This window comes from Dermochelys coriacea, chromosome 2, assembly GCF_009764565.3.
Source record: "Dermochelys coriacea isolate rDerCor1 chromosome 2, rDerCor1.pri.v4, whole genome shotgun sequence".
Classification (NCBI taxonomy): Eukaryota; Metazoa; Chordata; order Testudines; family Dermochelyidae; genus Dermochelys; species Dermochelys coriacea.
The window spans coordinates 86,374,909-86,389,342 of NC_050069.1; the positions used below are offsets into that span (position 1 = coordinate 86,374,909).

The following is a 14,434-nucleotide window of genomic DNA, read 5'->3' on the forward strand; positions in this document are numbered from 1 at the left end:
TTATTTGTCCCTTCAATATACTCTGATACATCTATATTTGCTCTAAAACCAGTATATGGTGGGTCATGTGTTTCAAAGAGAGTTAGCTGATTCTGATTTTAATGACAATGTGGAGCACGTCGCTACTATAGTTGTATCATGTACTTCAGCCACAATGTTACTGGTTTTTTAAAGAGAGGATAATAGAAATGGAACTACTTCAAACCTGCCAGTTTAATTTTCTTTTCTGACGTCAAATGAAGCTGTGAACTTTTAACTAGTATTTGAAAATTGTTTTGCAGCCTTTTTCTGAAGCAATTTAATTACATGCCATTGAGCAGCCTTTATTTATCCTTCTTGAGTAGTTGTGTGTATGGAAAATTATATACTACTCATACCTTGACGTCTTCTCATAACATGTTGCCTTTAATGACTACAATGATGCTTTAATTTTCTGCATAGTATTATTTGTATTCTTTATATGTTTAGGAATCTAGGAGTTTATAGTACTTGCTATATTTTGTATTTTTGTGCACCTTAATTATAGGATTTACATTTCTCTTTAATTGGGACCTCAACTCAGATACACAGGTTCCCTGCCGGATTGCAGTAGTCAGCCATACAGTCCAATCCATGACCCTAGATTTTGTAGTGGTAACTGGGCCTTACCTGCCCTGTCTCTTTTTTTTTTTTTTTTTTTTTTTTTTTTTGGTTACTGGTCTACCTTACAGTAAGTAAGCAAGGTGTCTACATCTAGTGGACAAAATGTGTTTTATTTGGAAAGTGATAGGGTCTTTCTTTCCTGCTTTGCAGCTCATATTCTCAGGTTCCAAGACGCAGCTTATTACCAGCATCCTTCCTACTTATTGCATTTGTCAGCAGTTCACAATCCAGAGAAAATCATGGCAGAATACTACAAATGTAAATGTTTTGGGCTTAAAAAATGACTTTACCTCGGGGGAAAAGAGAGAAATCCTAGGCGATCTCTGTTTCCAGGAGATCAAGAAAAAATTTCTGTTTTCCTGGGCCTCTCATAATCTCTCCAGATGACTATAGCCCCTCAAAGCAAACAAGTGACTGAAGGGTTTTAAGTCATAGAGTTTAAGTCCAGAAGGGACCACCAGATCATCTAGTCTGACCTCACTATGTATGATCATCTTCCTTCTCCTGTAGTATCTTTTAGGAAAGCAGAAGTATTTTCCTTTCAGGAAGAAGAGGATTCACAAGAAATGTTGGGCATTATTTGTGTAAATTAGTTATTTAAGCATCTGTCTGGAGATTGCCAAGATCCAAGAGCCCTTCCTCAAAATCCAAAGAAAAAACAGAATCACTTTTCCCTAAAGAAAATACAGGACAAAGTTATTCCTATTCATCAGAGCAAAAAAATAACTTTAAAGCAGGCAAAAACCCCTGAATTCAAAACATTCCCTTCCCAAGTAACTTTCCAACCTATGTGGGATCCCTCAGGATATCCTCCAACTACAGAAAGTGTTTTCCTATATGGGTTTTGCTGTATAAAATAAAATAAAAAGTGTTAGAATATCTTCCATTTGTTTGGAAATAAACCTATACCTTAAAGACCCCCATGAAAAGAAAAATGACAGCATTCCTTGGGAGGCAGGCCAATCCTCGTCCACAGACAACTCGCCAACCTGAAACATATTCTCACCAGAAAGTACACACCACACCATAGTAATTCTAACTCAGGAACCAATCGATGCAACAAACTTTGATGCCAGCTCTGCCCACATATCTACACCAGCAACACCATCACAGGACCTAACCAGATCAGCCACACCATCACCGGTTTATTCCCCTGCACATCCACCAATATAATCTACGCCATCATGTGCCAGCAATGTCCCTCTGCCATGTACATCAGCCAAACTGGACAGTCCCTACATAAAAGGATAAATGGACACAAATCAGATATTAGGAATGGCAATATACAAAAACCTGGAGGAGAACACTTCAATCTCCCTGGACGCACAATAGCAGATTTAAAGGTAGCCATCCTGCAGCAAAAAAACTTCAGTACCAGACTTCAAAGAGAAACTGCTGAGCTTCAGTTCATTTGCAAATTTGACACCATCAGCTCAGGATTAAACAAAGACTGTGAATGGCTAGCCAACTACAAAAGCAGTTTCTTCTCCCTTGGTGTTCACATCTCAACTGTTAGAAGAGGGCCTCATCCTCCCTGATTGAACTAACCTCATTATCCCTAGCCTGATTCTTGCTTGCATATTTATACTGGCCTCTGAAAATTTCCATGACATGGATCCGACGAAGTGGGTATTCACTCACGAAAGCTTATGCTCCAATACATCTGTTAGTCTATAAGGTGCCACAGGACTCTTTGCCGCTTTAACAGATCCAGGCTAATATGGCTATCCCTCTGATACTTGACAAAAAAAGGATGTATCGTGACATATCTGCTGTGGATCCCCAAGCTAGAAGAAAAAAGAAAATTTAAAGTTGCTTAACTTTATTGTTTATGCTGTTGATTTCCTGAAAGATGGAGACGCTGCTATCTCTATTTTAGCATATGGTAGAAAATGGTGTATGCATTAAAAACCCTGAGCAGGAGACTTGGTTGGTATCTGAACAAAAATTCATGGCTCTGCCCTCTTTGAGGAGCAGCTAGATATTGACTTTCCAAGAAATCAATATGTTAGCATTCTTCCTGATAAACAGCAAAGTTGGGTGAAAATACTAGCAGTTTTCCAAACTAGAATTTTCTTGGAAAAGATCAAGTAGGTTTTGTTTTTAAGCCTGAATATAATAGAAACAATTCCAGCAAGTAATCAGCTCAACAATGTAGAGATAGGGTAACCTTTAACCTCCCCCATCCCTTTTTAGGTTTGTCATTCTCTTGCTACATCACATGTAAAATCAGTTTGTAAACTATCTGAGGCAGAGACCTTGTCTTTGCAGAAAAACAAAGTACCTAGCACACTTCTGGACACTGTAAAGAATAATAGGCCGGTGGCTCCGAAGCATGGTACTCAGAAGCATCAGGGTGTCGCTCCTTTGAGTTCAGCTGCACTGCCTAAAGATGCCAGGGGCTCAGGCTCTGAGGCACCGTACCACCCCCCTAAGGAGAAAGACAAACATTGCACTGCCTCCCAATGAGCGGAACCCAGTAAAGTATTGGTACTGGGTGCGGCAGAGGTCCCATCTATAGAGCGCTCCACACATACACTACTGTTGGTACTGACATCTTGCCACTGACACTCCTGTGTGGTACCGAGTGAGCCGATAATACCGCAGTAGTTCGAGTACCCTAGAGCCTTGACTGTCGCAGAAGAACCCCAATCATCAGAACGTAGTACAAAGGCCCAGGTAATGAGCACATCATGGCGATCAGAATCACCCTCTGCTCAGGGCCATGTATTACCAATACCCCAGTCAGTGCTACCCTTACCCAGTGACCAGAAGAATGTCATTTCCCTGGCTTCTCACCATGACCTGTCATCACAGTAGAGAGCACCTCCGCCCTCCCATCATGCTGACCTGCAGTCATGGTATTGGCCTCCTTGGGCACCCCCACCACTCAGGCTTTTCCCTCCCCGTTGGCCATACTGGGATCTTTGGGTGATGTATAGATCCCACACCTCGTGGGCATCTAGGGTCTCTGAGAGAGAGTCTGCCAGACAGTCTCCTACAGCTTCACTCTCCTGAGTCCTTGAACCAGAGGAGGAAACTTTTGAAGAACAGGCGGAAAGGCTTGAAGGGAAAGATACCCCTCTGATTGAAACAGATCTTTAATGGCCCACAGGTGGGCAGATGGTTACCGGTACCAGTGAAAATTCAGATTGTTTGCTCAATACACAGCAGTTTATTGGAGAAAGAATTACACAATCAGTAAAAGGTTACATAATATGTCTTCCTAATAAGCCTCAATTCCCCAAACATAAACCTTCAGTAATTATGTTGGCCTTACACAGTATTCTGATTGGCAAACAAAGCAGCTATAGCTACCAATCCTAAATGGAGACTTCTCTTCTCTTCGTACTTGGTCTGTCAAATGTCCCCCAAAGAGGGTCTTGATTACCTCGAGGACCTCTGGTTCAAAAGTCCTACAAAAGTCTCTCGTAGCAGGGTTTTGGCTACCCTGAGGCCCTCTGTCCTACAGCATCATGGACCTCTTCAGATACTAATTGAGGAACTAACTAATTTATGATATTCTGAGCATTCATACCCTCTGTTATAAAAGGAGTCACGTCCTCGAAATATGCCCTGTGGGTGTTCCATTACTGTTTTTTTCTAATTTAATATTTTAGAAGGGACTGCAAAACAGACAGAGACCAAAGATCAGTTGATGGTTTTACCTTCTCATCAGTCATTCACATGAGCTCTCAGTGTGATGCCATCCAAAAGGGTCATTTTGTGCCAACCTCATTGAATGCATGTTTTTGTTTTCTCTTTACTTTGTGAGCTGGCCACTGACTGATATGATCAAAGTTCCAAGTTGAAACACACACATGGATAGAGTCTCAGTTGACCATTCAAGTGCAATTTCTGCACTCTCAGTAAATTTCCATATCAGCTACCTGATGCTAAGAGAATCTTGCTCCCAGAATCCTCTAGTAAATTCAGACGTACCAAGCCAAACCAAACTCATGTTCACCACATTCATTCATATCAATCACAACAATTTATGATAATTTGGCACCGTCCCAACACCCTCCAGCAAACTTCTCCTTGTCTTCACCAGATGAGGCTGTGATCCCTTCTCCCTCTCCCCCCTCCCATCAGTAGCTGATGATTTCAAGAACTTCTAAGACCTTATAGAGGGTGGTGGATGAGCTGCAGATTCCCCTACAGGAGGTGGCAGATACACCTCACAACCTAGTGGATATTCTGCACACCTTCTCCTCCGCCAGAATTGCCCTCCTAATTAATGAGGCCATTCTAGATCCTGCCAAAGTCATCTGGCAGACACCAGCCTCCATAGCACTAACCTGCAAGACAGCTGACAAAAAAAAAAAAAATACTACATTCCTCCCAAAGATACAGAGTCCTTGTTTCAGCGTCTTCAACCCAGCTTGATTCTAGATGTGGTTAATGCACAGGGCAAGCCGCATCATTCCAAGTTGACCCCATACGATCCAGATTGCAAAAGGCTAGATCTCTTTGGGAGGAAGGCTTATTCGTTGGCAACATTGCAGTTTAGAGTCACAAACTACCAAGCTGTTATGCCCAAATATAATTGTATTAATTTTGAGAAACTCAATGCATTTGTGGAACATTTACCAGAAACACAAAAGGAGCAGTTTCAGGCCATTGTCAGAGATGGTCAGTTAGTAGCTAGAATGGCGCTAGAGATGGCACTGGGCACAGTAGATACAGCCACCTGCTCAGTCTCCACCGCCATGGTAATGAGGTGGGCTTCTTGGATACATCTTTCTGGGTTGCCCAAATTGCTGCAGATGACAGTGGAAGATCTCCCGTTTGAAGGGCCTAAGCTCTTCACTGAGAACATAGGCTCTTCTCTCCATACTTTAAAGGAATCCTGGGCCATATTACACTCCTGAGAATCTACTCTGCGTGACAGAAGAAAAGATACAGCTCTCAGCCATAGCACATGTCACGACCTCCTCAATACCTGCCATGTCAGCTCTATTATGAGCTGCAGTGTAAAAGATCCAGTGTTCAGAAATGGAAGCAGTCAGCAACCCAGTCTGTGACCAGTTTCTTGTAAGTTGTTTTGACGGGTTGGTCAAGGGCCCAAGCAACTATACCTTTGCAGCATCAGCTATAATCTAAACACGCTCCTTCAGAAGTTGCCTGGCCCTCTTGTGCAGCAGTTGGGAGAATATTATCTCCGCTAGATAAATTTTGGAGATTGTTTGTTTCAAAGGGCTACACCTTTCAGTATATGTCCAGCCCCTATTCTCACCCTCCTTCCCCATCCCTCTTCATGGACCCTTGTCACAAGATCTACTATGCCAGGAAATGGATTGTCTGTTATGCTTGGGGCCACAGAACCAGTCCCGGTGCATCTCAGGGGCAAGGGATTTTACTCCAGGTATTTCCTGATCCCCAAGGCGAAGGGAGGGTGGAGGCCCATTCTAGATCTAAGAGCATTAAACAAATGCGTGATGGCACAGAAGTGCTAGATGGTCATGCTAGCAGCCATTATTCCAGCTATAGAGCCAGAAGATTAGTTTTTGGCTCTCAACCTCAAGATGCCTACTTCCACATTTCAGTACGATTTTCACACAGGAGATTCATACAGCTTACCTTCAGGCAGGACCATTATCAGTACAGGGTGCAGATGAGAGGCCGAATGTCCTTGTTACTGCTCCAGGGTTGGCCTGGGAAAACATTCCATGGGAGAAGCCCTCATCCTCTAATGGGACAGGGACCTCTTGTATGCCTTTCTCCCGTTTTCTCTTCTATCCAAGATTCTGTTGAAAATTCGACAGGCCAAAGCAATTTATTTTAAGATGGTTAGCTCCCCAGTAGACTTCATTCCAATTTACAGAGGTCTCTGTTTGTACTGTGTAGAGTCCATGGCAAAGATTTTTAGAAGTGGCCAGTGATTTTTGGGTGCTTTGACTTTTTTGAGCAGGTTTTCTCAAAACTTGGGGGGGGGGCTTATTTCCAAAGCATGGGTGTGCTCAGAATTTTTTTAAAATCAGGATGCATTAAGGGGCTCAAGTTGGGAACAACTGGATAACAAAAATGTTTATCCTTGCATGTAAACTGAATTTTGTTTATATAAATCTCTTTAATTTTACAAAGCTATCCACTGTCCCTTTGGATTTTGTTGAGACATTTCACAGTGCTTTGAAGTTGCAGACATATTTTATATAAGTTCTTACATCTATATGTTTGCATTTTAAACAGTTACTCTTAAATCCATACAGACTGAAGAAGGAGAGACTGGGAAGTTCTGATCTATCACTGCTGCCAAAAATCTCTGTTTATTGTCTACTTGCCTGTTAGGATGGGATCCCCCACCCCTACCCCATCTATTGGCCTATTAGGGTGGGAGCTTAGGTGTCTGTCCTGATGCCTTAGTTAAAAGAAATATAATGTGTAGTTACAGATAAAATTACCTACATTAACTTTTTTCTCTCTTAGAGGGGAAACCTGAAAAATTTTCAGTGGGTCATTTGGATCCTCCATTTCGAGTTGGAGTACCTTTTAATATTCCTTTGGACTTGCAGGATGAATTTGGTCATCCCACACATCTGGCAACTGATATTAAGCCAATTATTGAAGCTAGGTAATGAAATGTATCAATTTTATTCTCCCTTTTTTGTAATTCTCTTAAACGCTATTGTTCTTTAATTTTACAAAGTGTTGGACTAATGTAAATTGTCCTAATTGGACTAATGTAATTAATGTAAATTGACTGTTGCTTCCTGTTGCTTCCAAGCGTTCTTACATCTTGTGTATATTTTGGGTGAGAATTAAAATGCTTTTCTTTAAATTATTTTTAATTTATTTTTGTAGTGGTTTGACTTTACAGTATGAAGAAATAAGTAAAGGAACAAGTTGCGTCATTAAGGGTGTCACTGCTAAAGGCTACGTAAACAATTACCTGGGCAAGGTAGGCTGAGTGATTTAAATTTGGGCAGTATATTAAAACTGTTCACTGCTTTACATGTAAAATGCATTCTAGTGTTCTGTTGTTTTTATCTGTTCGTATTAGAAGTATGGGGAATAAGCAGGAAGAATTCAAAATTATAGTAAATAAACACAACTATGACATAGTTGGCATCACAGAGACTTGGTGGGATAATACACATGGCTGGAATATTGGTATAGCAGAGTACAGCTTGCTCAGGAAGGACAGGCAGGGGGAAAAAAGGAGGAGATGTTTACTTGTATATTAGAAATGTATACACTTGGACTGAGATTGAGATTAAAATAGGAGACAGACTCATTGAAAATCTCTGTGTAAGGATAAAAGGGGTAAAAAACCAAGGTTGAGGTCATTGTAGGAGTCTACTACAGACCACCTAACCAGGAAGAAGAGGTGGATGAGGCTTTTTTTAAACAACTAACAAAATCATCCAAAGCACAGGACTTGGTAGTGATGGGGGACTTTAGCTACTCAGACATCGGTTGGGAAAATAGCACAGCCGGGCACAGATTATCCAATAAGTTCTTGTAATGTATTGGAGACAATTTTATTTCAGAAGGTGGAGAAAGCTACTAGGGGAGAGGCTGTTCTAGATTTGATTTTGACAAATAAGGAGGAACTGGTTGAGAATTTGAAAGTGGAAAGCAGCATGGGTGAAAGTGATCATGAAATGGTAAAGTTCGTGATTCTAAGGAATGGTACGAGGGAGAACAGCACAATAAAGACGAAGGATTTCAAGAAGGCAGAAGTTAGCGAACTCAGGGAGTTGGTAGGTAAGACTGGAAGGGAAGCAAGTCAAAGGGAAAAAAGAATTGAAGACAGTTGGCAGTTTTTCAAAGAGACATTATTAAGGGCACAAGAGCAAACTATCCCACTGCGTAGGAAAGATAGGAAGTATGGCAAGAGACCACGCTGGCTTAACCAGGAGATCTTCATTAATCTAAAAAACCAAAAAAGAGTCCTATAAAAAGTGGAAACTACACCTCTACCCTGATATAATGCGGTCCTCGGGAACCAAAAAATCTTACTGTCTTATAGGTGAGACCGCATTGCATCGGGGTAGGGAGAGACACCATTCCCAAGCTCACCTCCGCTCTGCCTCCACCTCCTCCCCTGAGCGCGCCGCTGCCACTCCACTTCTCTTCCACCCCTTGGCATGCCAATCAGCTGTTTAGTTTGGGAAGCCTGGAAGGAAGGGAGTGCGGGAAGAAGCGGAGCGGCGGCAGCGGCACGCTCAGGGGAGGAGGCGGAGGCAGAGTGGAGGTGAGCTGGGGCAGGCAGCAGTTCCTCTGTAGCCCCCACCCCAGCCCATCTGCACTCTGCCTCCTCCCACAAGTGCGCTGCAGTTCCATTTCTCCCTCCTCCCAGACTTGCCGCGCCAGCTGATTGGCGCGGCAAGCCTGGGAGGGAGGAGAAGCGAAGCTATGGTGTGCTTGTGGGAGGAGGTGGAGGCAAGCTGGGGAGGGAGGTCCACAGCAAGTAAGGGGGGGGGTACAGAGGAACCACTTGCGGTAACACTAATTCGGATATAATGAGGTAAAGCAGCCCCACTCCCCAGAGCTCTGCTTTACCGCTTATATCTGAATTGTCATTGTATCGGACCGATATAATAGGTGAAATGTATATATATTAATATATAATAGGTGAAATTAAAAAGGATGAATATAAACAAATACTACAAGTATGTAGGGACAAAATTGGAAAGGCCAAGGCCCAAGTCAAGATGAAACTAGCTAGAGACATAAAGGGTAACAAAAACATTTTACAAATATATTAGAAGCAAGAGGAAGACCAAGGACAGAGTAGTCCCATTACTCAATAAGGGTGGGGGGGACAAAAACAGAAAATGTGGAAATGGCAGAGGTGCTTAATGACTTCTTTGTTTTGGTTTTCACCAAGAAGGTTGGTGGTGATTGAACATCTACCATTGTTAATTCCCGTGAAAATGAGATAGGATCAGAGGCTAAAATAGGAAAAGGACAAGTTAAAAATTACTTAGACAAATTAGATATCTTCAGGTCACCAGGGCCTGATGAAATGCATCCTAGAATACTCAAGGAGCTTACTGAGGAGATATCAGAGCCATTAGTGATTATCTTTGAAAAGTCATGGAAGACTGGAGCGATTCCAGAAGACTGGAAAAGGGCAAATACAGTGCCAATCTATAAAAAGGGAAATAAGGACAACCTGGGGAATTACAGACCAGTCAACTGAACTTCTGTACCTGGAAAGATAATGGAGCAAATAATTAAGTAAGCAATTTGCAAACATCTAGATGATGATAAGGTGATAAGTAAAGAACAAATCGTGTCAAACCAACCTAATAGCTTTCTTTGACAGGGTAACAAGCCTTGTGGATAGGGGGGAAGTGGTAGATGTGGTATATCTTGACTTTAGTAAAGCTTTGGATACTGTCTTGCATGACCTCATAAACTAAGGAAATGCAATCTCGATGGCGCAATTATAAATTGGGTGCGTAACTGGTTACAGAACCGTTCCCAGAGAGTAGTTATTAGTGGTTCACAGTCATGCTGCAAGGGCATTACAAATGGCGTATCACAGCCAGGGATCAGTTCTGGGTCCGGTTCTGTTCTATATCTTCACCAATGATTTAGATAATGGCATAGAGAGTACACTTATAAAGTTTGCAGAGATACCAAAATGGGAGGGGTTGCAAGTGCTTAGGAGGATAGGATTATAATTCAGAATGATCTGGACAAACTGGAGAAATGATCTGAAGTATATAGGATGAAATTCAGTAAGGACAAATGCAAAGTACTCCTTAGGAAGGAACAATCAGTTGCACACATACAAAATGGGAAATGACTGCCTAGGAAGGAGTACTGCGGAAAGGGATCTGGGGAGTCATAGTGGACCATAAGCAAAATATGAGTCAACAGTGTAACACTGTTGCGAAAAAAGTGAACATAATTCGGGGATGTATTGGCAGGAGTGTTGTAAACAAGACATAAAAAGTAATTCTTCTGCTCTACTCCCCACTGATTAGGCCTCAACTGGAGTATTATGTCCAGTTCTGGGTGCCACATTTCAGGAAAGATGTGAACAAATTGGAGAAGGTCCAGAGAAGTGACAAATTTAATTGTCTAGAAAACATGACCTATGAGGGAAGATTAAACAAACCCAATCTTTTCAGTCTGGAAAAGAGAAGACTGAGAGGGGACATAACAGTTTTTAAGTACATAAAAGGTTATTGTAAGGAGGAAGGACAGAAATTGTTGTTCTTCTGAGGATAGGACAAGAAGCAATGGGCTTAAATTGCAGCAAGGGTTGGACGTTAGAAAAACTTCCTAACTGTCAGGGTGGTTAAGCACGGAATAAATTGCCTAGAGAGGTTGTGGAATCTCCATCATTGGAGATTTTTAAGAGCAGGTTAGACAAATATCTGTCAGGAATACTTAGTCCTGCCTTGAGTACAAGGGACTGGACTAGATGACCTCTCAAGGTCCCTTCCAGTCCTATGATTCTATGATTAATTGACTTGGATACAGCATTTCTTACAACAAACATATGTTTCTTGGTTTGTCTTAAAAGTAAATGAAATCTGTGAAGGCCTTGGGGTATCATTGATGGGGTGTCGTGGGTGAGAGGAAGGCTCTCCTGATTGCTGGAAGACGTGTTCTGAGGGAGGAGGTTGGATGGAGGAGAGAGGGCACATACTTGGTCATTGAAAACAGAAGGTTTGTTCCAGTCATGGGGGTTGCATGTGTGAAGGTATAAAGCTGAGAATGTGAGGGATGAGCAAAAAGGGAATACCAGTGAAAGAGAATTGGGAGGAGTTTAGGGAGAGAAGGGAGTAGTGAGTAAAGAAGAGTAACAGCAGAAATGTAGTTTGTGGCAAGATTAGGGAGGATCTTGAAGAGTGGGTTGAGAAACTTGAATTCAATCTAGTAAAATGGAAAGCCACTTAAAGAACTCGGGGTGCAGGAATGTGATGCAATCATTGTAGGAGAGGAAAATTATCCTTGCAATGACTGGTTGGATAAACTGTGAGGCGATAAGAACTAGAGATGACAAAATATAGACACAAGTTTTAGCTATGCAAATGAAGAAAGGACGCTTTATGGTTATATCAGAAGTGGTGACAGTATCTAACAGAGGACTGGATGGAGGGGAAAGGAGGAGTCAGAAGAGTTAAAAAAAGATTACATTGCAGTATTGAATTAAAGAGATAAGTTGGATAGAGTAGTTGACAGTGGTGATTAAAAAAGAAAAAAGCGGAGGTCAGGAAGCAGAGGAGGTTAGAGGAAAACTATTCACTTTCTTCAAAATAGTCTGAGATGATAGCAAAACAATCAGGATACTTCGGAGAGGTAGCTAGAAAGGATACTGTATGGGAGAGGAAAAAGTTGAGAGTAGAGAGAGAACTCTGGCAATAGTTACTCTCTCAGAGAGCTCATTCTCTCTAGAATGGAAGAGGTGGAGGGAACCAAGGAAAAGACACACAAGTGTGGTTGAGAAGGAGGATGAGGAAATGCTGAAGGAAATGCTGCGAGGTGGGGAAAAACCTAGATAATAGTAATGGGAAAATAGTAGAAAGAAGATTGTGGATCAGTGTAGCAGGTATTGGACAGATCACAATAAAGAAAAAGAATCAGTATTTTGGTTTAGCTGGGAGGCAATTAGTGACATAGTTCAGAGTGGTTTTGGTGGAATGGAGAGGGACAAAGTCAGATTGTAGGGGATCAAGGAGCCATGTGAAGGAGAGGGAGCAGTGCAAAGACAGCACATTCTAAGATTCTGAATAAACAGAGGAGGGTGGGTGCTGAAGGTAGATAAAAAGGCAGGTGGGAATAGGTGAAGATTATTTTCAAGACACTAAAGCAGATGTAAGAGCATGCTTGAAGGCAAAAGGAAAAAGATAGGTAAAAGGTAAGAGAGAGGGTTAGACACAGGAGATAGTTCTCCTGCTCTATACTGGACTGGCGAGGCCTCAGCTGGAATACTATGTCCAGTTCTTGGCACCACACTTCAGGAAAGATTGGAGTAATTGCAGAGGAGAACAAAATATTATAAAAGATTTAGAAACCCATGAGGAAACCGGGCATGTTTATTCTTGAGAAAAGAAGACTGAATGGACACCTGATAAGTCTTCAAATATGTGAAAGTCTGTTATAAAAAGGATGGTGATAAATTGTTCTCTGTGTCCATTGAAGGTAGGAAAAAGAAGTAATGGACTTAATCTCTGGCAGGGGAGATATAGGTTAGATATTCAGAAAAACTTACTAACTGTAAGGTTAGTTAAGCTCTGGAATAGGTTTCCAAGGGAGGTTGTGGTATCTTCATCATTAAAGGGTTTTTTAAGTCATGTTAGACAAACACCTGTCAGGGATGGTCTTGATTTACTTGGTTCTATCTCAGTGCAGGGGGCTGGACTTGATGACTTCTTGAGGTCCCTTCCAGCCCCACTCTTTTGTAATTCTGTGACCCTACCCTGTAATTATAATGGCACAGAAGCACAATTATAGATTAGGCCGGAATAGAGACTGGGAGTGGTTGGATCATTAAAAAACCTAAACTTAATTTCCCCAGTACTAATTTCTCCCAATTGTTACTCACACCTTCTTGTCAACTGTCTGTAATGGGCCACTCTTACCACTTCAAAAGTTATTTTTCCTCCCTTGGTATCCTGCTGTTTGTTTGATTTATCTTGTTAGACTGACCTCCCACTTGGTAAAGCAAGCCCCCATCCTTTCATGTATTTATACCTGCTCCAGTATTTTCACTCCATGCATCTGATGAAGTGGGTTCTAGTCCACGAAAGCTTATGCCCAAATAAATTTTAGTCTCTAAGGTGCCACAAGGACTCCTTGTTGTTGGGGTTTTTTTATAGTTAACATTGCATCATGACATCTGTTTAAAGGTCGACTTTTCTAAATCCTTTAAAATTGACATGCTTATTTGGATATCTTTGAAAATTGGTATGCCTCAGGAAGGTACAGGGTAGGGTTAGTGACCCAAATTTGGAGTCATTTGTGCTTGGGATTCCAGAGATATAAACCCTGGGGAAAAAATAGCCATTTTTTAAAAATTCCAAGTTTCTCCCCTCCCCAAAAGCTAGAGAGCAAACTATTGAAGTGATGGTGATCAAAATGGTCTCAAGCCATCAAGTTTTGCCCAAGGTATTGCATGGCACCCACTAAATCTTTGGAGGACCCAAAATGAGAATGGTGATTAAAAAATGTATGTTTTTACACTGTGCATACACCAGTACAGAAAATGGGTGGAGGGTTTGCATTCCTGTCATTTTATATGCTCTAAAGCTAGACTCTTGTAAGTGGTCTAAAATACGAATGGTTAATTGGATTGTTTTGAAATTTGGAATGCTTGATTGGAGGGTTTGAGGTTGCATTAGTCATCCAAATTTGAGGTCTTTGACTAACAGGTTTCTGAATTCCAAGCCCCCAGAAAAAAATTTCCCTTTGCTGCCTTGTACTGTTAAACTGAGAGGTAGTAATGATTGGATGAATCACACCTCAGATTGCTGGATTGCTTGCCCTTCAATTAACATAATTAAGAATAAATTAATCACAAGCCCCCACCTAACACAAAAGGAATTTCTAAAAGAGGCTATGTCTCCATTATAGCACAGCTGCAGTTGTAGTGCTTATAGTGTAGACGCTTGCTACAGTGATGGAAGGGGTTTTCCATTGCTGTAGTCAGGGCTGGAGCAAGGATGTTTCGCACCCTAGGCGAAACTTCCACCTTGTGCCTCCCTTCCCTCCCCTCAGCCCAGGGAGCCATACGGCAGCTCCCCACCTCTGCCCCCTACCCTCGGCCCGGGGAGCCGTGTGGCAGCTCCCCGCCCCAGCTCACCTCTGCTCCACCTCCTCCCTG

General features: G+C 41.9%; 1 protein-coding gene across 4 annotated transcripts in view; it reads left to right on the forward strand.

The window, feature by feature from the left end:
* Positions 1 to 14,434, forward strand: part of SMCHD1 (structural maintenance of chromosomes flexible hinge domain containing 1) — a 162,343-nt gene that overhangs the window by 56,803 nt on the left and 91,106 nt on the right. For all 4 annotated transcript variants that reach the window (XR_006278901.1, XM_038389302.2, XM_043508033.1 and 1 more), the window contains exons 20-21: positions 7,072 to 7,216; positions 7,447 to 7,543. Coding sequence is in view for 3 of the 4 variants with exons in the window: in XM_038389302.2 (XP_038245230.1) it covers positions 7,072 to 7,216; positions 7,447 to 7,543 (242 nt within the window). In the remaining variant the exon portion in view is untranslated. The remainder of the gene's footprint in view (positions 1 to 7,071; positions 7,217 to 7,446; positions 7,544 to 14,434) is intronic.